Source organism: Podarcis liolepis (genome assembly GCF_965112155.1).
Source record: "Podarcis liolepis genome assembly, chromosome: 3".
In the NCBI taxonomy this organism is placed as follows: domain Eukaryota; kingdom Metazoa; phylum Chordata; class Lepidosauria; order Squamata; family Lacertidae; genus Podarcis; species Podarcis liolepis.
Window position 1 is genome coordinate 105338588 of NC_139557.1, and position 25378 is coordinate 105363965.

The 25378-nt window shown below is 48.1% G+C and overlaps 1 protein-coding gene and 1 long non-coding RNA gene across 2 annotated transcripts in view; one reads left to right on the top strand and one right to left on the bottom strand.

Annotated features, from left to right (window-relative positions):
- The window catches only part of LOC310703018, a 429179-nt gene that overhangs the window by 16628 nt on the left and 387173 nt on the right, over window positions 1–25378 (top strand). The window lies entirely within an intron of this gene.
- Window positions 16574–25378, bottom strand: part of TTBK1 (tau tubulin kinase 1) — an 86524-nt gene continuing 77719 nt past the window's right edge. Inside the window, exons 13-14 of the mRNA XM_083494983.1 lie at window positions 17929–19556; window positions 16574–17109 (exon numbers count right to left, since the gene is read on the bottom strand). Of these exons, the coding sequence (XP_083351109.1) occupies window positions 16713–17109; window positions 17929–19556 (2025 nt within the window). The 3' untranslated portion in view covers window positions 16574–16712. The remainder of the gene's footprint in view (window positions 17110–17928; window positions 19557–25378) is intronic.

The window sequence follows — 25378 nt, forward strand, 5'->3', positions numbered from 1 at the left end:
TCTTTTTCAGAAAACTAAGGCATAGTCAAAGCTGAGCACTATACTATTCCCAGGGCAAACAGTAATGCTGGTTCGAAATGTGTTTCAATGTATTTTAACTATTTGTTAATTTATTAACAAATTTATTAACAAATACTTAATTTATTAATTTATTAATTTATTAATTTATTAATTTATTAATTTATCAATTAATTTATTACTATTTGTTATTTAACTGGTTTGTTTTATTATTCTGAATTTTATAACAAAGTTTTTAAATGTTGTAAGCCACCTTGGACCCGAGTTTGGGAGAAAAGCAGGATATAAATGCATTTAATAATAATAACTTTCAAGCTACCTTCGGTGTCGAAAATGGGACTGCCTGTAGGGATGGTGGGGGAATCCAGTTTGATTCATATTTAATGGATGGTATTGTTCAGAGTAGACCCATCAAAATGAATGAACATGACAAAGTTAGGTCCATTGATTTCAATGGGGTCTACTCTGAGTAAAGCTTACCTGAATACCACCCAATCGGAATCTCTCTATTTCACACCTTCCGAAACCATCAAAACTCACTTGAGGGGTCTTGAGGGGTTGTAGACCCCACAAGGAAGATATACAGCCCAACAGCTCAATGACTTGTTGTAACTTAGCCCCCTCTACAGTGACTGCTTTGAGATTTTCTACAATCAAGCAATATATAAATTTTATGGGGGAAAATAAGTATATAAGTGGCACAGGTGGCAGATTTTCTATCCTGAGGGAAGCGTCTTGAGGCTAACGTTCCTGTGACTTTGAACCCAGGACTAGCAGTTCAGATCTTTTGAGGAGTGACGAATCAAAGCAAATCACACTTGAGGTAATTTGTTCCTCCAAAAATTCTGCACTAGTGAATGCAGAAGGTCCAGCACTACACACCGTTCCAGGCCAGAACTTCCCCTCTTCAAGTGCCTCAGAACCTCACCCATATTAGCTATTTCAAACTGAAACTGGAACACCTAAATCTCAGGCACATACTTCTGACAGGTGAAGAACCAGCTATTCATTTAACTGGGCCTTTCACACATCGGTAATGGTACGCCCTCCTGAATTAAATCTCGCCATGTGACCTGCAGATAATTTCGGTGAAGTTTCCCCCCCCCCTAGCAACATTTCTTGCAGCGTTTCCCCCGACTTGGAGTCCAGAATTGGCGGAAATGTGAAATTTCACATCAGTGCCACGAGCATGGCTAACTCGAGCATGATGGGCGCATGACTCCCGCATGTGCTACTAGAAGCAGCAGCAGTTGGCAAGTCTAGTGTGTGGCTTTGATGCATTCCTGGAATGAAACAATTCAGTCAATCGGATTTTCTCACTGAGACATCATTTTCCCATTGAGACTGCATGGTTATTTGTTCAGGGCTAGTGATAAATGACCTTCAAACCAACCTCTGGGCTGTAGCCAGTGCTTTTTTTGCTTTTATTTCTTTCAGACGGAGCACAGTTCCTGCCCCTCTGAGGTGGGTGCCATTGCAGGCCGCTCCTCCTCCTGCCTGCTTCTTGGCTTTATGTACTTCTGAGAAGCCCAAAACGAACATTTCAAGTCAAAACGGAAGCTGGCCAGCCTGTGAAAGTCTACATATTTATTTATTTATTAGATCTATGACTCCACCTAGCTGCTCTTAGCCTTGATTGGTCAAGCTATGGGGCGGGGCCCATTTGTATTTCCTTTTATTCAAACCCTCTCCCATGGTGGGCTTTAAGCCTTCCAGCCAGGCCTCTACCTGTGATGGATGGCCAGGGATTCGGACTCGGATGCTGAACCTGAGGGATCCCAGCCTGCACAGGATTCCCCGCCTCCAGAACCAGCTGAGCCGGGGCTGGCGCATGAGCCTGAAGGGTCCTCACCTGTGCTGGATCCTCAGGTGCAGGCATCAGCTGAGTCTGCTCTGGTTCCTGAGGGGATGGAGGACCCATTGCCTGCAGGTGCTCCACTCTCAGCTCCGTCAGGGGAAACTGAGGTTGCCTCTGGGTCCGGTAACCCTCCAGCCTCTCCTGAGCTGCAGAGGCAGAGAGGTGGAGGGAACGAAGTTCCCGCAGGAGGAGTGCTTGCCTCCAGGCCAGGAGAGGCGAGTCAGTGGAGGATCGGGGTCGCCCTATGCCTCGGGGCAGATAAAAGCTGGCCAGCCCCAGTCCCAGGTTGTGGGAACAACATTGTTGGTTGCTAGTTCCTGCCTGAACCCTGTCCTGCTTTCCTGCCTGAGCTCCTGACCCGCCCTGGCTCCCTGCTTGCAAGCCTGTTCCTGACTTCACCTGACTCCCTGCCCTGCACCCAGCTTCAGCTACTACAGACTGCCTCCACGTTGCACTTCTGACCACTGACCAGACTTGGACCTCGACCGGACTTGGATCTCGCGTGGTTAAGAGCGGTCGTCTCGTAATCTGGGGAACCGGGTTCGCTTCCCCGCTCCTCCACATGCAGCTGCTGGGTGACCTTGGGCCAGTCACACTTCTTTGAAGTCTCTCAGCCCCACTCACCTCACAGAGTGTTTGTTGTGGGGGAGGAAGGGAAAGGAGAATGTTAGCCGCTTTGAGACTCCTTCGGGTAGTGATAAAGCGGGGTATCAAATCCAAACTCCTCAAACTCCCCCTCCTCCTCTCAGGTAGCCCATGGGACCAGCACACTACCGTTGCACACATGTGCATTTGTGCAAGGGCCCTTCTGAGATGTCCTAGCCATCTGCCTGAATCTTAGAGATCTGACACCTTCATTATACACCTGTATAGTGCTGCAACCCCACAGTCGCCTTTGACTGGACTTAACCATCCAGGGGTCCTTTACCTTCACCTTTATTTACACCTGTATAATGAAGGTGTCAGATGCATCTTTATGGGGAGGGCATTCTTAGGACCACTTAGGAGATACCCTCTCCCAGGCCAGAACCCCCTGAGCTTCTGAGGGTGGAGAAGGTCTGTGAGGAAGGAGGCGGTCTTTCAAGTATTTGGGGCCTGAGTCATTTAAGCACCTTCAGCTGGGCCTGGAAACGAACTGTTAACCTGAGAGTAAATTCCATTGGACTACATTGGACTTACTTCTGAGTGGATAGCTCAGTTGGCTAGAGCACGGTGCCGATAACGCCAAGGTTGCAGGTTTGATCCCCATATAGGACAGCTGCATATTCTTGCATTGCAGGGGGCTGGACTAGATGATCCTCAGGGTCCCTTCCAATTCTACATTCTATGATTGCACTGCAAGGCATTAATAGTTGTTGCAAGGCTCTGGAAGAAATTTCTTTGATAGGTGCGGAAATGTAGTCTCCCTTTTACACTCACTTAAGCAATGCAAATGCATCTTATTATATTTTGGAAGTGCAAGTTCAGGGTTTTCTTTTCAGCTAGATGCTTTTTTGCAGGGTTTGGTTTTAGACATATTTGGGCACTGTGTTGGGTTTTTAGAATATTTTTGTGCCGCGTCAGTTCCCTTGAACATTGGATACAGTGGGCTATAAAGATCCATGTATAATTTTCTTCCTCTTTCTGAAGCCCGACTAGAGAACATGAGGAATGTGGCTGCTGGTGGTAGCAAGAGTCCACATGACTGGTAGCAAGAACCCCAGCCATGACGCCATCTTTCCATACTCCCATTCCGCTGCAGCAGTTCATTGGCTGCTGGTCACCATGAGGGTGTAGCCTCTTGGGCGAAACGATGCCCTGCCAGGTATCTTCTGCTGGACAGGAGGAGATGCAAGAACATTGGAGAACCTTTTTCAGCACTGACTGCAGACTGTGTTGGGTGGAGCCAGAGGCAAAGGTGGGCAGGGCAATGAATGCAAACATCACCTTTGTACATACAGTAGGCTAGCTTCTATTACACCCACACAACCTTCTCTATCCTATATCCAGGCATTATCATAGTACCAGTATATCTGAAGGAGCGTCTCCACCCCCATCGTTCTGTCCGGACACCGAGGTCCAGTGCCGAGGGCCTTCTGGCAGTTCCCTCACTGCGAGAAGCCAAGTTACAGGGAACCAGGCAGAGGGCCTTCTTGGTAGTGGCACCCACCCTGTGGACATCCCACCAGATGTCAAAGAGAACAGCAACTACCAGACTTTAGAAGACATCTGAAGGCAGCCCTGTTTCGGGAAGCTTTTAATGTTTGATGCATTGCTGTATTTTAATATTTTGTTGGAAGCTGCCCAGAGTGGCTGGGGAAGCCCAGACAGATGGGCGGGGTATAAATAATATTTATTATTATTATTATTATTATTATTATTATTATTATTATTATACTTTCAGCCAGACAAACATACTCAAGGAGGGTATGAATAGAGGCCGGAGAGGGGTTTGTTCCCTGGGGATGTGGTCCCTCCCTCCCAAAGATACAAGATGGCTGCTCTCACACATCCGCCATCATGTCCTCTTTGGCCCCGAAGAGTCAAGAGTTTGCCCATCGTACCCACCCCCTCCAATTAGAGCCAGTGATTGGGTTTGCCCATGTTTTCAGCTGCTGTATCTTCCTTGTCCTCTGAACAGCTGGTCTCCCATCCAGACAACTCTGTGAAGGTAGGTCTCATTGTTATCTCCTGGGCCTTCAACCCTCTCTGAGCCCTACAACCCCTTACCAGAACGGATGCCCGAATGTGCTTTGTTCCGATAGACAGCACAAGGGATCGCACTGACCCCACTTCCAGCACTTCTGTGGTGCAACCTTGAGAAAGTACCGGAAGTGACTCCCGTCTGCCATTTTGACGGCCTTCGCTTGTCATTAAACAAACAGGAAATACACATCAGCTAAAAGGTAGGCGAGCTTTTTAATGGCACGACCCAGAGTTCCCTTGGAATAACAAAGCCACTATGACTGCCGGTTCTCATACAAACAAGACATCCCCTCTTATTTGTTTGTTTGTTTTATTTTAAAGTCATCATCTGGAGTTATGAAAATGCCAGGTGGATCTGTACACAGATTATAGCTTCTCTGTGATTGCATGCCAGGCTTTGGTGGCTGAGAAATGTGCCATGCAGTTTAAATCAGGTTTTTGTTTTTATTTCCTTGTTTGCAATTGTACATTCTAGTTGCAATGTGTAAAACATTCTAGAGCTGCTTTCCTAAAAAAATGTGAAGGAGATATGCCAAGAGGGGCTTTTTCGTTTTGTTTTTTTTTTTACTTTGGAGCCTGGCAATGTTTTAAGTACATTATACCAGAAGACGGAAGTCCTGTATCCAGACCAGAAGAGCCTTCTCGGCAGAGTGGGAAACGGTCTTAACACACAGCTGCTCCTTGACAGGACTCTGGCCATTTAGAAAGCAAGCCTGAGCATCCATTACCAATGCAAAGATACCTGCATTACAGTTGCAGTTTCAGTCCAAAGAAATAGCCACACAAGTTACATTGCACAGCACGGTGCCCTTTACATGTTACATACATATCACATCCTGCTCTTGCATCTTTCGGAAGGGATGATTCATGCCATCTTTTGCCTGTTGGCTGACAATTCAAGGTGGAGCGTCTTGCAGCCGCTCAAGAGCTGAGCTTTGCCTATGTCGATTGGTGCACCCATGCTCCAATTGAACATCTCATTTTCAAAAAGCACAGAATCTCCCAGGAAGCACTTTATGGTCCCTGTCGATCCCTCCCCTCCCCTCCCACCTCCCCCCCCTGTTTGCAGGAAATCTGCCACCTAGATCAGCAAGTTCTTCCCAGCCCTGGCGACTGAGGGGAGTGTGATCTCTCGGACGAAGGTTTTGTGTCTCGAAGTGCATAGTAGAATCACAAACACAGCAACGTTAGTGCAAGTGCGGGAGTGAGTTTGCTTCGCATTAGTTGATCCAAAAAAACCCTTTTCTCATATTTACAGCTTCCTCTGCGCATTATATAGGAACAATCTTTTCAATACGTTTCCAGGGCCCAGCTTAGAAGTTACAGTAAATGGTGGCTCCACTCCCAGCTCTGCCGCCATAATTTCCTGGTCAACCTTCCCACGGGTCATGATGACATCACACCATTCTGTTGCCCCTTCCACCCACCACGCTATTGGTGGGAGGGAGACATGATGTCACAATGCACACCGGAGGGCAGGGGACGAGATGAGGTTATACATTACAGTGGTGCCTTGCAAGACGAAAATAATCCGTTCCATGAGTCTCTTCGTCTAGCGGTTTTTCATCTTGCGAAGCAACCCTATTAGCGGATTAGCGCTATTAGCGGTTTAGCGGCTATTAAAGGCTTAGCGGCTAAAAGGCTATTAGCGGCTTAGCGGCTTAGAAAAGGGGGGGGAGCGAAAAAACTGCAAGACTCGCAAGACGTTTTCGTCTTGCGAAGCAAGCCCATAGGGAAATTCGTCTTGCGAAGCGCATCGAAAAACGGAAAACCCTTTCGTCTAGCGGGTTTTTCGTCTTGCGAGGCATTCGTCTTGCGGGGCACCACTGTAGTGTGAAATCAAGTTTGACCTCCCCAGATTACCATCCTGCTCAGCCTGCATCCTCTGCCTTGGAAACACCCCAAGTTCACAGCCTGCCAACGGAGGAGGATAAAATCGGAGGGGGGGCATTATACTGCCTGAAACAATGCTAGACCATCTGCATTTAAATTCATATTCAGTCCTACGCTACTTTTTCCTGCCAAAAGGGAAGAGCTCTGGAAGCGCCAAAATCTTGCACACATCCAGAACCTCGTAGGCAGATGGGAATCTGAGGCAAAAGTAGACAGAGCAGCAGATACAATTTTTTACCTTTATACGGAAGGCTAGTTTTTGCACACCCCTATTTCCCCCATCCACGTATGCAAGAGGCATGATTCCAGTTCAGGGGCACATTCCAGCTAGGCAAAAATACTCAAGGAAGGTGTGCAGCAGGGCCAGTGAGGGCCAAGTCTTGGAGAGAAGGGGAATGGCTGGAGAATGTGCGGCATGGGGAAGGTCTCAGGATCCCAAGAGAGGCCCAGAGGCCCACATTTGACCCCAGGTTCAGCCACCAGGTAGCCAACATTGTGCTGGGACTGCAACCCCCACCTGCCCCAGCCAGCATGGCCAATGATGAGGAATTATGGGAGTTGGGAGTCCAGCAACTTTGCAAAGGCACCATGTTGGCTACCCTTAGTTCAAGTAGAGGCACCACACGGACTCGCTTAGAAACATCGGAAGCTGCCTTACACAGAGTCCCCTGGTCCATCTCATTCAGGATAGTCTATCCTGACCGGCAGCAGGTCTCTGGGGTTTCAGACTGGGAGTCTCTCCCAGTCCTACCTGGCGATGCTAGGGATTGAACCTGTGACCTTCCGCCTGCCAAGCAGATGTTCTGCTACTGGGCTACAGCCCAAGGGGTGGAGAGACAAATGGGTAGATAGCACAGTTGTGTTGCCTCCACAAACCAGCAAGAAGACCCTTGACAGCTTCCAGCAGAGGGTGTTGGTTTTGTCACTCCACCACCTTGCAGTTTCCTGCTCCTTCTCACAGATTCATCCTCATGCGCCTTCTTAATCTGTTTTGCTCAATCTAATCTGGCAACAAAGCTTGGTGTCTTCCCATCCCGTCCCATTTTCCATAATTTGCTCTGGTTGCTTCGGAACTTGGTGCTCACTTCCTCTTAGAGGCTAAGTTACATGTGACACAGACACCCTGGTGCGGTGTGTTTTTTATATATATAAATGAAAAGGTGGGGGGAGCTACACATTTGATTGCGCCCACAGTGCTGGTGGGGGAAATGCTTAATACTTTCCTGGTGCGCCATTTTTTTGCAATCAAAGTCCCCACAAGTTGTTTTCTAACCCAAAGGGAGAGAAACCTGGGTCCCTGTGAAGTTTTAATGGCAGAAACTGCACACAGGGGAAAACCGTCAGGTCTGCAGTCAAATTGCAAGCCTGGAAATTTTGTTGGTTTTCGAAAGGACAAGGGGCAGGAAATCCAGCACAGATCTCCTGGCATCATGTGCAGGTTGGCCCTTAAAAGCTCTGTTGTCTTTTTAAAACTCTGTATAGCAGTTTCTTCCAGCTTATGCTGTTCAGAACCACATCATACACTTAGAAGCACATCCAATGCACTTTTAAAGCACACGGCTTCACCCAAGGAATTATGGGAATTGTAGTATGTTAAGGGTTCTGGGACTCTGTAGCTGTGCCAGAGGGAGACCACAATTCCCAGAATATTTTTTTTGGGGTGGGGGGTGGGAAATAGAGTCATGCGCTTCAAATGTATGCTGTGCATCAGTTAGTAATCATTTGCCATCCCTTCTTTGGCTTCTTTCCCACTTCCTTATGTTTTCCTACCCTATGAAGTCCATTCATTTTAAAATGGTGAACCCCTTCGTCATTTTGGATGCTTTACAAATTAGAGATGATGATGACAAACACTGGGCAGAGTTATATGGGTACCACCAAAGAGATTGCTACACTCCTGGCACTGCTGAGATGGCAATAGGACAGGGAGGTTGCCTATGCAAAGCAGCCTTTGCCAACCTGGTGCCATCCAGGAGTTTTGGACTACATTTCCCATCAGCAGTGTGTCCTGCAGCTGGTGGAAATTGTAGTCCAAGGCTTCCAGAGGACACTCTCGAAAACAGAATTCCACCCCTCTCAAATGAGACAGAAGCCCCCAGATTTGTATGTCTCAAAACGAAATCTGTGCCAAAGGATTTCCTGCCAACTCCCAGCCCTGCTGGCAATCTGTGCAAGCGTTCCCCACTCCCCAAAGCTATCCCTCCTATATACCAGAATACACTCACTTCTTCCCTCTAATTGGCCGTGACTGCGGTGAAGATATGTATCAAGAGATATGTATCCCTCCCCTTGGTCACTCGGATGTGCTAGGTAAACAGCATGTAGGAAAAATGGGGCAGTGGGGGAGATGTAGTTCTATAAAGGGTGCTGCAGCGGCAATCTTGCCTCTGTGCCTCCACTGCTCCTGTGGCCACTGCTGATGAAAGATAAGAAAAAGAATGGTGGGAGTAGGTGAAGTGCTTTTTGGAGGCTAGAGAGTAGTGGGGAGATGGGTAATTTGTAGAAGAACTTGGTTTGATCATGTCCGTGGGTCCTTGGGGCAGGGCCTTTTCGGTGGTGGCCTCATACTTGCAGAATTCCCCCTCTAGGGAATTCTGATTGCCCCACTCTCTTCTGACCTTTGAGTGGCCCCAAAGGACTTTCCTTTTTCGCTGAGCTTTTTTCTTAGACCTTACTGCTGAGCCCCTTTATGTTGTTGATCTGATTTTGCTTCCATTGTGTTTGTTCAGTTGTTTCATTTTTAACGCTTTAATGAAACGCCACCTTGTGAGTGAGGACTCCCCCCCCCCAGTAGGGGGTAGTCATATATTCATTAAACCAGCAAACAAATGAACAAAAAAAACTATGTATATGAGAGCACTGCTAACTTGTGAGGACAGCAGTGTTGAGTCAATGGCAGGCACATTTAGTAACCAAGCCTAATAAATATTCCGGTTTCCTTTCTGGTATGAATCTGTATACCATTTACTATAAATCGCAAGAAAGGAGAGTGCTGCTGTCACACTCAGGTCCCGCTTGCGAGCTTTGCCTAGGCCCCAGGTTGGCCGCTGTGAGAACAGGATCACAGCAGGTCTCTCGTTGTGTTTTTATATTAGCTGTTTATCATAAGAGTAATAAAAGAGTATAGCATCAGGAAGGTGGCCGGAAATGCAGGCCAACACTCATGTTTGACATAAAACACATATTGCTGTCCCTAACTTGTGCCGTTGCACCAGAAGCGCAGAACCTATAGCAAGACTGCGTGTGCTTTCTGCCACGATGCTCAAAGAACCGTTTATCCGATTGACCAGGCTACGAGATTGACACAAGCTATGAGACTGGGCAAAAAGACCTGTATCGGGTGTGTTCACCAGTTAAAGTCAAAATGCCAAAAAGGCGATGGGGGCCATGTAATAAGAAAGCCTTTGGGAGGACACAAAATGAGTGGGCTTCATGATAGGGAGGGATAATGAAGCGCATGCATCAAAACAGTCTGTACTCCTAGGAAGAATGACCGACGTCCTCTTTTGAACCTGCGTTTAGGCTTGCTTTTAATCAAACATGAATATACATAGTATGCAGTCGCTGACTAGCATCCAAGAGACGACATTCTTGCCACGGCATTTTGGAGAGCTTTCATAGAGAAGCTATTTAGAACCCTGGAACAAATCCTATTAGACCAGGGACAATCCACAGCTTCCTCTGCCGTAACAGATGACTATCAGTGCTACTCCCTTTGGCTTCCTTCTCAAGAAAACAAACTGTGTCTCCATTTCCATATTTGGCTCAATGAGGGCCCTGTTCTTTAATGCATGTTCATTCAGGGCGTACTGATGCACAACCCCAAGGAAAAGCAGCTAAACCCCTTGTACCAATAATCCCTTAACCCTTCGTAGTATTGATAGGGTCCTCTTTTTTTGCTACGGTAGGCATTGATGGCATGTACCCATTTCTTTACCCAATACTGATGCTCCTTGGATGGCAGATGAAAGCTGTCTTGCTTTCCAACCTTGCTAAATATACACATACTGATATTTGAAATATTGCATTTCAGAGTGAAGAGCGGTACAACAATAGGCCTGCTCATCTCATATTGCCTGATAAAATTACATGGGACCACGCTCTTGTACAAAAGAAGACAGAGATTATCAGATGATAGCTTTGTGGGTAGGAGAGACAGAGGAGTCTCACTGGGGTTGGAAAAAGAGCAAAAGTTGCGTGCACATTGCCCACATACACATGCCTCCTTGACACCCAAACCTGGAAGCCAAAAGCGCTGTTTCGGTTCCAGACAGGCCCTCCAAAATGGTGCGAATTTCACCTCTGACCCTTGACACAAAAGCAGAAAAGGGAAACAAAGTAAAGTGAGGAGCGGGTGGGGTGGAAATTGCATTGCCTAGCTAGTGGGGGGGGGCTGAGAAATACCAGTAATGGCATATTCCCTTTGGGGGCTAAGAAAAATAAATGCAGAGTTTGATGTGAAGCAGCGGGTGTGAAGAGGAATGCCATAAAACAGGCTGGAAAAGAATTTGAATCATGAGATAACCTTTGGCTGACGACAGTTACATTTTGTGGGACAGTCAAAGGTCTCTAAAGTGCTTTGCAAACGCGATCCTTTAAAAACAAATCTCAGCTGAGGAATAAAATATTGTGATGAATTTTCACCATTTGTTGAGAGCCAAAGGAACTCCTGTTCTAAGGGCTGCTTCATATATAATGATACAGGCAATCTTTCCCCGTCCCAAACAGATGACCAAATAAGATTCCCAGTTTATGCAGAAGCATCCCATATAATCCCAGGGCAAGAGAGCAGTCTAGACACCTTGGATTCAAATTGGTGCTGCTCAACTGATATGGTCCTGATGGTTTAAGGCAGGGTTATGTGTTCTACAATCCTGCACAAACACACACAAAATCCAGAGAATCTGGTATTGGGCACCAAATGTAGCATCCTATGGTTTCTGAAAAGCTTCTGGTCCAAGCATGTGAGCAACGTCTAATATGATCTTCAAAGCCAGAGAGCTCTGGAGGATTTGCAGTGGTCAAGAGGTGGGGCTTCAGTGCCTTAACCATTCCTAGGGTTAGCAGAGGCAGAATGATGTACGCAAAATAAGCCCAAACTTGCAAACGTGCTTAAGTTGCATAATTTATACAGGTCACAGAATTCGGCTTTTATTGGCAGCTTAGACGACACTCAGCCCTGCTCAGTGTAGATGCAGAAGAGATAGATGCACTCATTTCATCACAAGGGTATGTGTATAATCAAAGGAAACTTGCCGCATGGATGAAATTCCAAGGATTTGTTCTACAAGTTATTGGGATCTTCAGAATCAAAAGACTGAATGGACCTATGCAGACACTGGCATGCAATGAGTTAGTGTCAGGGAACTGACATCGGAGCTAGAGGCGGAGGGAAGGCTCTCAAATGATGCTGGAGAAGGGCCCGGCAGGGAGAGAGGCAGCTCCGCAGATGGGGAAGCAAATCAGCGCAACACCAGGGATATAGAGGGGCTGATGGGGGAATCGGCGAGAGGGCTCCAGGACTCTTCACCGGACACCAGCGGGGAGAGCACGGGTCCTCCGCTACCCACGCCCACCCTGCGCAGAAGACTTCCGTGCAGAGAGAGTAGGAGGAGACTGGGTGTCAAACAACTTTTATGTTGGAAAAGATTTAAGAAACGCCCACTGACGGATTCTGCTAGCGACTGAGGCAGCCACAAAGTGAAGGGCTGCCCAGACTGAAAGGTTTAGCAAGGCAACAAAGCCTGGAGAGGCGGCAACTTACGCACGAGCAACCCATACACATTACAGTTAGGCATCTGGATGCCTTGCAAGGCTTCTGACTTGCATTTACAGGCTGAGGCTTAAGCTGCAGGCTATGTGAAGTTCTGCAAACCCGTGCCATTGGTTCCCAGGTATCACGCCTGGCTATTGCAGAGAAATAGACTACTGTGTGCATTTCAAGTATCCACACATCCATGCCTCCATGCCTATCCCTCTTGGTCTCTGCATTCCTTTCTTCATTGTCACCCTATTTCCTTTCCACCACGAGGGACACAGCCAGATTATTTCTCCATCTAGCCTAGCACTGTGACTGGCAGTGGGACTCCAGGGTCTCAGGAATAGGTCTTTGCTATCTCCTGCTACCTGATCTTCTCGACTATAGATGCCAAGGGTTTAAGCTGGGGCATTCTGCATGCAAGATATGTACTGTACCACTGGTCTCCAGTGTGATGGACACTACTGTCAGCCCACAGCTCTGCCCTGACATTGGCCAAGAGCTTGCCCTCATGTCAGACGTGAGAGCGGTAATGATGGCACAGTCTCTGGGGTGCCCTCTGGAACTTGCCTCAGTCTGAAGACCCCAGAGCATCAGATGTTGTGTGAAAACAGGTCAAAAAGTCAAGAAAAACACCGTTCAAGAGCAGACTCTCCTAAGCAATGGAAGGGGAAAGAGGAAAGGTGGAAAACTATGAGTCAGCTGATGGTAGTCCAGAAAAGCCGATGGACAAAATGAATCAGGAGGACCCATATGCTGGGGAAGAGCAGGATCAAGTGGAAATAGGACAGAAACTTCAGGGAACTCATCAAGGGAGAAACTTGTCCCAATGGAAATGCATGATGTGGTTTGCTTGAGGGAGTAGAGAGGAGGATGTGAAGTCTGGGCAAGGACAGAACAAAGCACAAGGCAGGGCTGAGAAAAAGGGTGTCAGAAAAATGCGGGCAGGGGCTATTGTTTTGATTTTTGGTTTAATTATTTACTTGTGTTTTATCTTGTATTTCATTCTGTGAATCGTCCTGGGATCTCTTGATGAAGGGTGGTATATAAATTCAGTGAATGAATAATAAACAAACAAACAAACAAACAAACAAACAAAGGGCATCCAACTCAGAATAGAGAGCCATGATGAACAACCTGCCCCAAATGAATGGCACAGAGACTCAAATGCCTCCGTTCCGTGTTATTGTTCAAAAACAATGCACACTGCAGGTCTCACTGGGCTTGTCCTACTAAAGGGCAGCAAAATGAACCAGGTTATTTCAGGAGGATTTAGAAGGAATTGATGTCCGAATGCTGTGACAATACTGTGTGTGTGTGTGTGTGTGTGTGTGTGTGTGTGTGTGTGTGTGTGCTTGCCACAACATGGCGGTGGTTGTGGGACACCATTTGGCGCTCTCCAGCAGGCAGCAAGAAGTCTTGGGCTGGCATTGACAACAAAACAATTCTAAAAGGACAGAACCTGCGCTTAGTTTGATTCTCGCCCCCCCCCCCGCCCTTCTTCTGTATTTCTTTCTGAATGCTCAGTCCTGGGAAGAAGGAAGCCTTTGCAAGAAGGGGTCCACTGCAGACCAGTTCACTCGGCTGTTTCAAACACAGCAGCTACATGGAACAGCCACCATTAATTCAATGTCACTTGATGGTACCTGCAGCTCTGTAGTGAATTCTCTGAGACATCCTGAGCCTTCAGCTCCTGACCTCTTGGCATTTGGCATGTGCTCCAAAAGGGATATATAGGGAACCACTGTCTCAACCTACCTCCACAGATCTGCCTGCCATGCCAAAATAACTATTCACGTGGGAGAAGGAGTTGCCCTTCTCACAGGGATGGGAGGATGGTCAACATAGGATGAGGAGGGCAGGGAGAGTGCATGCTTTAAAGATAGGGTGCTTATTTTTGCCAGTGTTGAAACAGAAAACTTCAAAATTGTACCTGAAAGATGAATGGAAAGCTACTGATACTGGAGAACCTGTAACAGGAAGGAGGGAGGGGATCTCATGCACACTAGAGTCCCGAAACCACAGAATGAGTAGTTCAGTGGTAGTAGTGGGGACTGCATGAAAACATGGGAGATAAATCCCAGGAAAATGTGGCGTTTGCTCTCAAAACCCCTCTGAATCCCCATTACTCCAAGAGACATGCTGCAACTCTCCAAGCTGTGCAAGCCCAATCGGGGCTGTTGGGTTATCTTTGCTAAGACCACATCTATAGTCCCAAACAAATAAGTTTGTCTTTATGGCTCCTGTCCTTTTCCTAGAATTCAGATGCAGACCTGAGGCCTCTCCCAGGACCACAAATCCCACCGTTCCTTGAATGACAGTCATACTGTTGCATGCCCTTGGTTTCCCTCTGCTGGACAAACTGGCAAAGGGATGACAGCGCTTTTATCTGTGAACAAATTCCATCTCCTTAATAAGGTATATACTTTTTTAAAAAGACAGCCACCAACCCTCCAGTGGCGTGTTGACATGCATGGGCAATCTTGACAAAATAGCTACCAAAGATTTGCCTCTGACCACTGAGTCCCCGATCCCTACTGGGTAAAGGAACAATGGGGACACATCTCCCAGATAAAGTATAGCACCAGGAATAATCTTCTCCTGACGTCAGCTTACGAAATTTAGCTCAGCAAGCATCTGCCCAAATAGGTAAGTGAGGACGCCAGGCTCCCTTTGCTCTTCATACACCCTTGCCTATTAGTTGCAGAGGTAAAAGATAACTGGGACCTAACACCCGATTAATTCCTCAGCTCAGGCCTTCCATTTCATGCAGTCTGAAGGCCAGGGATGAAGAACCTGTGGCCCTCCATATGTTGTTGGGACTCCAGCTCCCATCAGCCTCAGCCAGCATGGCCAGTGGTTGGGGATCATGGGAGTTGGAGTTCAGCAACATCTGGAGGGCCTCTGGTTTCCCACCTCATCCCAAAGCTGTTGCCACATGGCTAGGCTCCTTTCACTTTCTCAAGGTTTTTTGGGCAAATTGCAGGATGTTATTGGCTGGTTGTTTTGTGCTGCTGTCCTACATCCCAAAAAGCTGGGCCCTTAGAGGTAAGCCGCTATAGAGAATGCCCTTTCCCTAACCCCACTGGCAAACGAAAGCATCTCCCACGTGGGGGGAGAGCATGGTGAGAAGGATGCTGCGAAACTAACCTCCCCAAATGATACTGTTTGTCAAGATACTGTTTTGTCAGCAAGCACCAACCCCAAAAACCAGCTACTGTCACACGGACCAAGCAGTAGGTACTGTAGTTAAGGTCTCACAGCTGTGCTTCAGAAGCAAGCAGATACCACCAGTATAGGGCATTTGGGGATAAGAAGCCTATTTCAAAAATAAATAAATCTGTGGCCGCCTGCATGTCCAGCACAGAGACCAAGTCCCAGAGCAAGAGGCAGTGACTGATTCATAGATTCCTTGCGTTTGGATTCGGAGGAAACCCTGCGCGCTGGAACCAGGCGATGGCCACAGATCATACTTTGGGGCTAAGAGGTTGTTTTGTCTTTACCATTTCTGCCAAGAAAGAGACCAGCTAATGGGTCCCTGGGAAGCCTTTGCCCACAATACAACCTCCCGGTGGACAGGTAACTTACAGGTGCATCGCTTGAACAAATCAGGACTAAGGTCCCTCCCCTTCACAAGACACTGGAGCAGATGCATGCTTTTAGGGGGGAAGGAGCTACCCCTGCCTTAACATGCTCATCGTTTCACCAGCAACGAGCTCCTCAGGCCTGCCAACAAAGAGGCCCTATATCCGCCGGAAGCAACACACAGCCCCTCTCCTTCTGGCTAGCAGTTATAGTCATACATTCCCCTTGCTTGACACTGCAGGCAAGGAAGCCACCAAGGAGTCTGGTTGTGACTTTTCTTCCATCAGTGCTCGGGGTCAAAATACTACAGGAGAGTGGACAGGCAGCACGGCCGGAGCTGCCCCGAAGACGGCCCGGGGGTGGCAGGGTGGGGTGGCGAAGGGCAGGGCAGTAGGGCGGTGAGGGAGGCAAGGGCATTGGGTTGACCTGACCATTTAGAAGTTCACACCAAGACTCTTCTTCTAGGTGAGGCGCAGCCATTTCACCTCTCCTCTGATTTTGGCCGGTGCGTTATAAAAAAAGCCGCCTCCCCCTACCCAAGTGTCAGGGCTCCGCGAAGGAGACGGTGGTATTGCTAACCAAGAAATGGGGGTGCGGGAGGAAAAGACGGCGTGAGAGGAAGGAGGGTCAGGAACAGGGGCAGGCTGCCCGAGTCGCTGCTTGGTGGCTGGGCAATAGCAAGCAAGCATGAGCTGGCCGGGGAGGCCCCAGCCAGGTTAAAGAGCTGGACTGAGACAGCGTGAGCTTGTGGGTTAAGTGAAGCACTGAAGTCGAGCTAGCTGCTATATGCTTGTATTTCCGACACGGTGTAAGGCTGTGCTGCGGCGTCTTGAGTGTATAGCATACGCAGAGGTTTCTCCAGCCTGGCGAGATGGTAGGTCGGTTGGTCAAAAATGGTTTGGCAGCAGCAGATCATTATCTAGCAGTAGCCTTGCCTTCCTGGGATAATTGCCTTCCTTTGGTTGCTGGAGTTTGAGTTTGGGCTTTCCCTCTCGGTCCTTTCCGGGTTGCACTGGGGGACGCCGGGGCGTCTCCCAGCAGCCCACCTGCCTGAGCTCTGGAGGGAGCCCTGGAAGAAGGTTGCACCCACGGAGGGAACGTGGTACCTGACCTATGTTGGCGGGAGGGCGATGAGCTTTCTTTTCTGGACAGTGATTGGCTCTTGGGGGAAGCACTGAGGTTTCGCGGGGGGAGGCTGGGACTCCAAGGTGGGGGGCGGGTGGTTTTCCTCGGACTGCTCCGCAAGGGAGGTACGGCGGAGGTCAGCGTTGCTTTCGCCCGGGAGTCGCCGGATGGTCTTTGCCCCTGAAGCCTGCAGGAGGAGACCAAAGGGGAAGAGGAGGTGGGAAGAAAACAAAGATAATTTAATGACAAAGCTAACGCTACTGGTTACATCGAATTGGTGGCAGGAGAGGGGCAGCCAGGCAGTCCACATACACAGTCACACAGCTATATAAAAAGCCCTGATTCATATATTTTGCCAGGGTTAGTACTACACTCTCAGAACAGGAGACGAAGCCTGTCCCCCTACCTGTCAGGGACTGGCTGGATGAGGAGGAATGGTGGAAGGCACCAGCTGAGGAACCCTCCTTCCAAGACAAACCCCAGAGGAGGAAGGCTCAGAGCCCAGGGATTGGTGGTGGGACACCAAGGAGAGGTCAGAGGGAGAGGATTGGAAGGAAGGCCTGGATGCTGAAGGGGCAACAGGCTTTAGTGAGCAGAAAGAGCCTGTGACAGGGAGCAGTTCAGACTCCAAGGCTGAAGCAGAGGAGGGGGATTAGAGATAGCTGAAGAATCCAAGGAGCCTGTAACCTCACTTCTCGCAGTGAGGGAACCACCAGAAGGCCCTTGGAGCTAGATCTCAGTGTCTAAGCTGAAGTCTTACTGAGGGAAGAAGGTTGAAGGTCAGGGGATGCTGTGGGATGGGGGGGCAGAATAACTGCGTAACTGGGATGGGGGGAAATCCAGCAGGTGAAGCGATACCTTAGCGATACCTCTTAAAGAGAAGAGACAAATCACAGTCCTGTGGGTGGACAAAAGGAGGAGCTGAGGAGCTGCTTAGAGAAGTTAGCTGGCTGAAATAGTGAGCGCTTGGCTTCAGAAGGAACTAGGGCCTCTCATACAGACTCACCTGTTGGTCACAGCTTTATCACCTGGGCTGCTACTCAGTGCTGGCGGCAGAAGAGTTGAGGGGCTCCCGGATTTCAGTTCTATCACAGACGGCTTTGCAGGCACAATGGGGCGAGGGATTCTGCTCTTTGTGCTCAAGCCTCTCTCTTCCATCTTAGCCAGGGAATATTTCTCCTGACTCCCCGTCTTCCTCGGGGTGAAATCGTCTGAGTCATGGGTGTCCTCCTCGGAGCCAGTGGCCGAGAGTGTTTCTGAAGCTCGCCGCCTCTCGTCGCTGGAGGAAGCAGAGGATGACGCACCTGAAGCTAACCTGAGAAGACGGTTCTGCCTCCTCTCCATCACCAGGCGAGCCAAATCCTGCTGCTTCAGCCTCTTGTACAACCGCTCTTTGCCAGAGTGCGAGGCCGAAAGGTCTGAGCCAGTGTCCTCTTCGGACAGCAAAACGGGGATCCGGCTTCTGTACCTGACATTGAGGGGCTTTCTGGGGCTCTCTTTCGGAACATCTGGAGGGAGTTCCATTTTCTTAAAGGATTCCATTGCAAGAGTGTTATTTTCAAGGCCAGGCTCTTCTGTATCCATCTTATCGGCTTCTTCTAAATCTGATTCCGGGGCAAACTTGCCTTTATGTTCCAGGTCGTCCTCTTCCATTTTACTAACACCATTGAGAAGCACAGCCTGCTCCCCTACAATTTCAGAGGTGGTTTCGATGTGATTCACGGAGAGAGCACAGCTTTCCATCTCTCCCCCTTCCAGAGCCGAGTTCACGCTCCCGTTTTCTACAAGTGCCTGATTTTCCTCCATCTCTTCCTCGATGATGATCTCTTCATACTGCCCTGGAGTAGGGTATTCCTCGTGCCTCATCAGCTGACCACCGGAAGACATGATGTTCAGATGGGTCTTTTCTGCGATGTGAACAAACGTGCGCTCAACTTTGGTGAAAGGGGACGAGGTGGTGGCCACAGTAACAGGAGGCTTTGGTTCTGACTTAAGGATGGAGGACAAGGTCCCTGGTTCCGACACATCAAGCTGGCTTCCCATTGGCTGCGGTTTCTCACTCTGTGGAGTCAATGCAGCAAGAGTGCCAAGGTCGGCATCAGGAGCCAAGTCTGCGTTCACGGGAGACTTCTTGATGTCACCGGGAGAAAAGAGAACCAATGTTTTGGAGCCTTCTTCAAGTTCCAAGTCTCCTTCTGCTGCTGAGGCTCGGCCCTTGGACTCCTTTTGGTCATCAGCCAAGAGGGTGGATGGGGCACCTTCCTGGCTGTGCTCAGTACTTTTCTGGCTCACGTCACTGCTTGAGTCGCTGTGCAGATCAAGCTCTTCTCCTAAGTCACCAGCTTCGTCGTCATCATCTTCTTCTTCCTCGTCCTCTTCCTCCTCCTCCTCTTCTTCCTCCTCTTCCTCCTCCTCCTCCTTCTCATATCTGTCATTTGCCATTTCTAGATGGGCTGCCGGTGGTTTGCAAGGGGCAGTTAAGACAACATTTGAGAAATCCACCTTCTTTATATGCTGGAGAATTCTGGACCTTTCCCTGTTTTCTGACACATCCCTTTTAAAGTCTTGATAAGGCAAACTTAAAGGCACCACCTTGGGGAGACCATTCATTTCAAAAGGCTTCAGTGTGAACACCTGGAGCAAGACAAGGAAGAAGGAGAAAACAGTTATCCAGAGAACACTAAATGGAAAATGTATTTGGGGCATCCGCACCAGACATTCAAAGTAGATTTAAAGTACATGGCTTCCACCAAACAATCTTGTGGTTGACACCCAGCAGAGCTACAATTCCCAGTGCCCACATCAAGCGACAGTTCCCAGAATTATTTTGGGGGGAGTCATGTGCTTTAAATGTATCATTATGGACCCAGACCATGTCTGATTCATGAAAAATTGGTTAGAACTGGAGAAGGCTCGAGACAGAACCTAAAAATACTAAAAGTTGCCTTTGAGGATAGTTTCTGGACAAAGACATTACATTACCGCATGGTATTAAACTCGGTCCTTAGGCCCCGAGAGTGTCTTCTGGGATGTCTGATCAACAGTTCGTGGAATTCCCCCTTCATTCTTTTTCAGTGCTTCATCATTAATATCCAGGCATGATACTAGTAGGAAAGGAAAGGAAGGAAAGGCCACTGCTTCCCACTCATCTCAGGTCACTGCTGCTAAAGACAAGCAAGAGGCAGGGCCTTCCCCTACACCTCCTGCTAGTGTGATGTCTGATGAACACTCCTGACAGGTAACAATGCAAAAGCTCATTATACAGTTAATGCATCAGCCAGTCTCATGGGCCACCAAGCGATCAAACTGGAGGAGGTACAACATCAACACCAGCAATATCACTTTGAAAGAAGAAGATATAAAAGAGTAAAATGGAACACATCCGATGGCTCACAGCCATTCACAATAGCATGGAAAGAGTGTTGCTATAAACATGTGCGTGCGTGTACCTAGATCTTGATATATCTGATCCATATACCTGAAGGAGTGTCTCCACCCATATCATTCAGCATGACCCTGAGGTCCAGCTCCAAGGGCCTTCTGGCAGTTCCCACATTGTGAAAAGTGAGGTTACAGGTAACCAGGCAGAGAGCCTTCTCAGTAGGTGTTCCTGTGGGACACCCTCCCATCAGCTGTCAAGGAGATAATAAACTTTATGACTTTTAGAATAAATCTGAAGGCAACCCTGTATAGGAAAGTGTTTAATGTTTGATGTTTTATTATGTTGTTATATCCGTTAGATGCCACCCACAGTGGTTGGGGCAACCCAGTCAGATGGGCGGGGAACAAATAATATTTTTTTTGTTAGCATTATTATTATATCTACAGTGGCACCTTGGTTCTCAAATGGCTTGGCTCCTGAATAAATCAGCTCCCAAATGCCGCAAACCTGGAAGTGTTCCGGTTTGCGAACTTTTTTTGGAAGCTGAATGTCCGATGCGGCTTCCGATTGAGTGCAGGAAGCTTCTGCAGCCAATTGGAAGCCACGCCTTGGTTTTTGAACAGTTCCAGGAGTCGAACGAACCCCGGAACGGATAAAGTTCGATAGCCAAGGTACCACTGTATAGAACTTGATATGCTTAATTAGGCAGTGCGCTGCCCTTCAGGAGAGGAAGACAGGAAGGAGCAGGGACTAATCCCATTTTTTCCTTTGAAAACATTAAAACAAGATTAAATAATAATAGATCCACAGTTGGGCCACCTTACTCGCAGGCAAAAAAAAAAAAGTTTTGGAAGGGCCATTGTTAAATATTTTCCAGGGGCGCCTGGGATTCTCTAACAATTTGGAAGGAGCCTGGGATTTATTCATTTATAATTATCAGAACATTCTTAGGGTGGTGTTGATGCTGGATTTCCTAGCCATACTGCACGGCCCACCTGCGCCTGAGAATCCGTCAAGGATGTGAACTGAAGGGAGAGTGAAATGCCTTTGTGCGCTGTTACCATGGAGTCCCACAAAAAGAGATGGGGAATAGAAATAAGAAAGCAGGGGTGGGATGAGATAAAAAGGGGGGGAGATGGTGTTGCAGAGGAGCGGGTGCTGTGAGAACAAGAGGGAGCATTAGTGGAGATAAGACTCCAGGAGTTGAAGGTTCAACCAGGGTGGAGAAGCTGTGGCTGAGGCACTCGCTGTCTTCTTGCTCCACCAGGACTGCTGGCCAGAAGAAAGAAGGACAAGAAATCCCAGGTGGTGTATCTACATGACAGATCATAATCCTCCTGTCCCAGGAAATTACTAATACAGTCATTCCTCGGATTGAAGTAGCTTCGGGTTGAGCGTTTTTGGGTTGCGTTGCGTGGCAACCCGGAAGTAACGGAATGCATTACTTCCGGGTTTTGCCGCTCGTGCATGCACTCAAAATGATGTCACGCGCATGCTCAGAAGCGGCGAATCGCAACCTGCACACATACAGACGTGGGTTGCGTTCACTTCAGGATACGAACAGGGCTCCAGAACGGATCCCATTCGTATCCAGAGGTACCACTGTACTAGACGCTTAGGTCTATGCCATGGGTGTCTACTTGGCACTGCTTCTAAATTTACTTGCTGTTATTTATTTATTTTGTGGTCCCCATCCTGCTCTCAGCTCTCACCTGCGGCTCCTAAAAGCTGTCAGTGTGTGACAGCCGCCACATCGCAGAAACGGCTTCGACAGGCCAGCTAAACCAGGTGAAGGTAAACTGATGGAGCTTAAAACTCTGGCGAGTTAGGGACTTCCCTGCATGCAAAGACAGGCTCTGGAGGACTGAGCGGACGACACCAACAGTCAAGAAGGACACCACGTTCATTTCTAGGCCCTTGTGTCCCTCCTAATGGCTCACAGAGGCAGCAGCTGTGCCAAGAAGATGGGAAACTACCATGGATTAACCAGGCAGCAGCGAGCAAGAGGAGTTTTAAAAGTGTGGGGAGTGGGTGAGGTTGTCTTACCATGGCACCTCCTTCTCAGAGAAAGCCAGAGGATAGTTTTTCATTTCAGGATTAGCAACCCCAGTGAGAGAAAGGGGTTAAAACCAGGGGAAGAGACATTCCTAGACTTCCTAGAACAGTGTTTCCCAAAGTGGGCAATATCGCCCCCTTGGGGGGGGAGCTGGAATGATCCAGGGGGGCAGTAGTAGCCTTGGGTGCAATTGGGGGGGCGTTGAGTAAAAATAAGGGGGCGGTGGAAGTATAAAGAAAGAGAAGGAAATTTTGAAAAACCTTCATATTTAATCTGTTGTGTAATGACGCTTACTACCAGTTTGGGCGCCATTGTGGGACAGAAATGCCTCCCCAGGATTCAGCGTTTGTGCTGGAAGCAAAGTGTTTTCCAGGGCTTGGGTGAACCTTTTCTGACTTCACCCAGGAAATGGGTCGCAGCTTGCCTATTTGGCCAATGGCAGGCGAGCTGTGGCACCAGCCCTGCCCCTGGGGTAGATCGGACTGAGCCGGCAGGTAGATTTCGGAGGAGGGGGGGCTGAGTAATTATTATTTTTAGGGGGAGCAGTAAGTTTGGGAATCTCTGTCCTAGACTGTACACAGCACAGCAGCCAAAACCTTTAAACCCAGCATGACAGCAGCTGTAACGAGCAGAACAGAGCTCTGGTGGTTCAGAGGCTAGGTGTTAAGTTGTGGGTGAACAAGATGAATTTTAACAGGGAGAAATGTAAAGTATTGCACTTGGGCAAAAAAAATGAGAGGCACAAATACAAGATGGGTGACACCTGGCTTGAGAGCAGTACATGTGAAAAGGATCTAGGAGTCTTGGTTGACCACAAACTTGACATGAGCCAACAGTGTGACGCGGCAGCTAAAAAAGCCAATGCAATTCTGGGCCTCATCACTAGGAGTATAGCATCTAGATCAAGGGAAGTAATAGTGCCACTGTATTCTGCTCTGGTCAGACCTCACCTGGAGTACTGTGTCCAGTTCTGGGCACCACAATTCAAGAAGGACACTGACAAACTGGAACGTGTCCAGAGGAGGGCAACCAAAATGGTCAAAGGCCTGGAAACGATGCCTTATGAGGAACGGCTAAGGGAGCTGGGCATGTTTAGCCTGGAGAAGAGGAGGTTAAGGGGTGATATGATAGCCATGTTCAAATATATAAAAGGATGTCACATAGAGGAGGGAGAAATGTTGTTTTCTGCTGCTCCAGACAAGCGTACACGGAGCAATGGATGCAAACTACAAGAAAGAAGATTCCACCTAAACATTAGGAAGAACTTCCTGACAGTAAGAGCTGTTCGACAGTGGAATTTGCTGCCAAGGAGTGTGGTGGAGTCTCCTTCTTTGGAGGTCTTTAAGCAGAGGCTTGACAACCATATGTCAGGAGTGCTCTGATGGTGTTTCCTGCTTGGCAGGGGGTTGGACTCGATGGCCCTTGTGGTCTCTTCCAACTCTATGATTCTATGATTCTATATCAGACAACACAGTAATTCTTCAAACAGCTCTTGTTTATTCACAGACCAGAACAGAACTGAACTGAAGGGTTCAGCCAGCCTACTTATATAGAGCTCCACTAGAATGCAAGAGTAACCATTTTCTGTAACTATCCAATCACTGAACGTCACTTTCGATCCCTTATTTGCATATGTGGACCTGAACTATCTACAGTATCCCCCTGCTGGCCCAGGGTGAGAACTTCAGTACATAACACTAGGAGTGCCTTTTATCAGCTGCAAATGGTTTGACAGCTACGGCCATTCGTGGGCCGAGAAAGCCTTGCCATGCTAGTTCATGAATTGGTTACTCCAAGACTGAGTTACTGCAATGTGCTCTGGGTGGGGCTTCCCTTGCGCTTGATCCGGAAGCTGCAGTTAGTGCAGAATGCTGCCGCATGATTGCTGACAGGAGCGAGGCCTTGCTAGCATATAACATCTGTGCTGAGAGAACTGCGCTGGTTGCTCATTTGCCACTGGGCCAAGTTCAAGGTGTGACGATTAGTGTCTAAAGCCCTTAACAGCTTGGGACCAGTTCACCATTGAGATTGCCTTACTGCATTCAATCACTTTGATCGGCAGAATTGGTGGTACGACAGGTGCCACATAATACCTGTTCCGCATTTGTAAGAGCATAATCATATTGTGCGGCAGCATCTACACTTTGGAACTCCCTGCCTATTGATACCAAGCAGGTGCCTTCAGTGTGTGCTTTTTGGTGCCTGCTAAAAAACATTTGTGCTTACACAAACTTGTAATGCTGATTGGGTTGTTGTTTATTGGGTTGTTTTTTGTTTTTATCACGCATTTTGTGTTTTTATACTGTGATTTAATGTTGTACCCCTGAGATCTGTGGGTTTAGGTAGTATACAAATTTAATTTAATAAATAATAATAATAATAATAATAATAATAATAATAGAAAGGGCATGTGAATTGTAACCCGTTTCAGTATTCCAACTTTTTCTATGTTTTAAACGATGCTTGTGATTTTTTTCTTGATAATTTCTTTATCTTTTTGTACAATGCTTTGAAGCCCCCCCCCCCTTACAATCAAGTGGTGTGTAAATCTTATGAAATAAATAAAGTAGTTAAACTATGGAACTCGCTCCCACAGGGCCGGTGATGCCCACCAACCTAGATGTCCCAAAAAGAGTATCAGACTAATTCATTAACGCTACTAGCTATGATGGTTATATTCTGCTTCCACAGTTGGAGGCAGTCATGTTTCTGAACACCAGTTGCTGCAAACTTTAGGAAGGGGAGAGATGGCCTTGTGCTCGAATCCGGCTTGTGGGTTTCCCACAGGCACCTGGTTGGCCACTGTGAGAGCAGGAGGCTGGGCTAGGTGGGCCATTGGCCTGATCCAGCAGCCTCTTCTTATGTCCTTAACCGCAAGACCACTGAAGTCACTTTTTATAGCCTTTCTTCTAGCAAGAAGACCCAAATGTGGCCTGACAGTCCTCTCTATCCAGCCTTTGGGGATTTCTCCCAGCCGTGTTTAAGCCTGGACCTGCTTTGCCCTAAAATAGCTTAGGT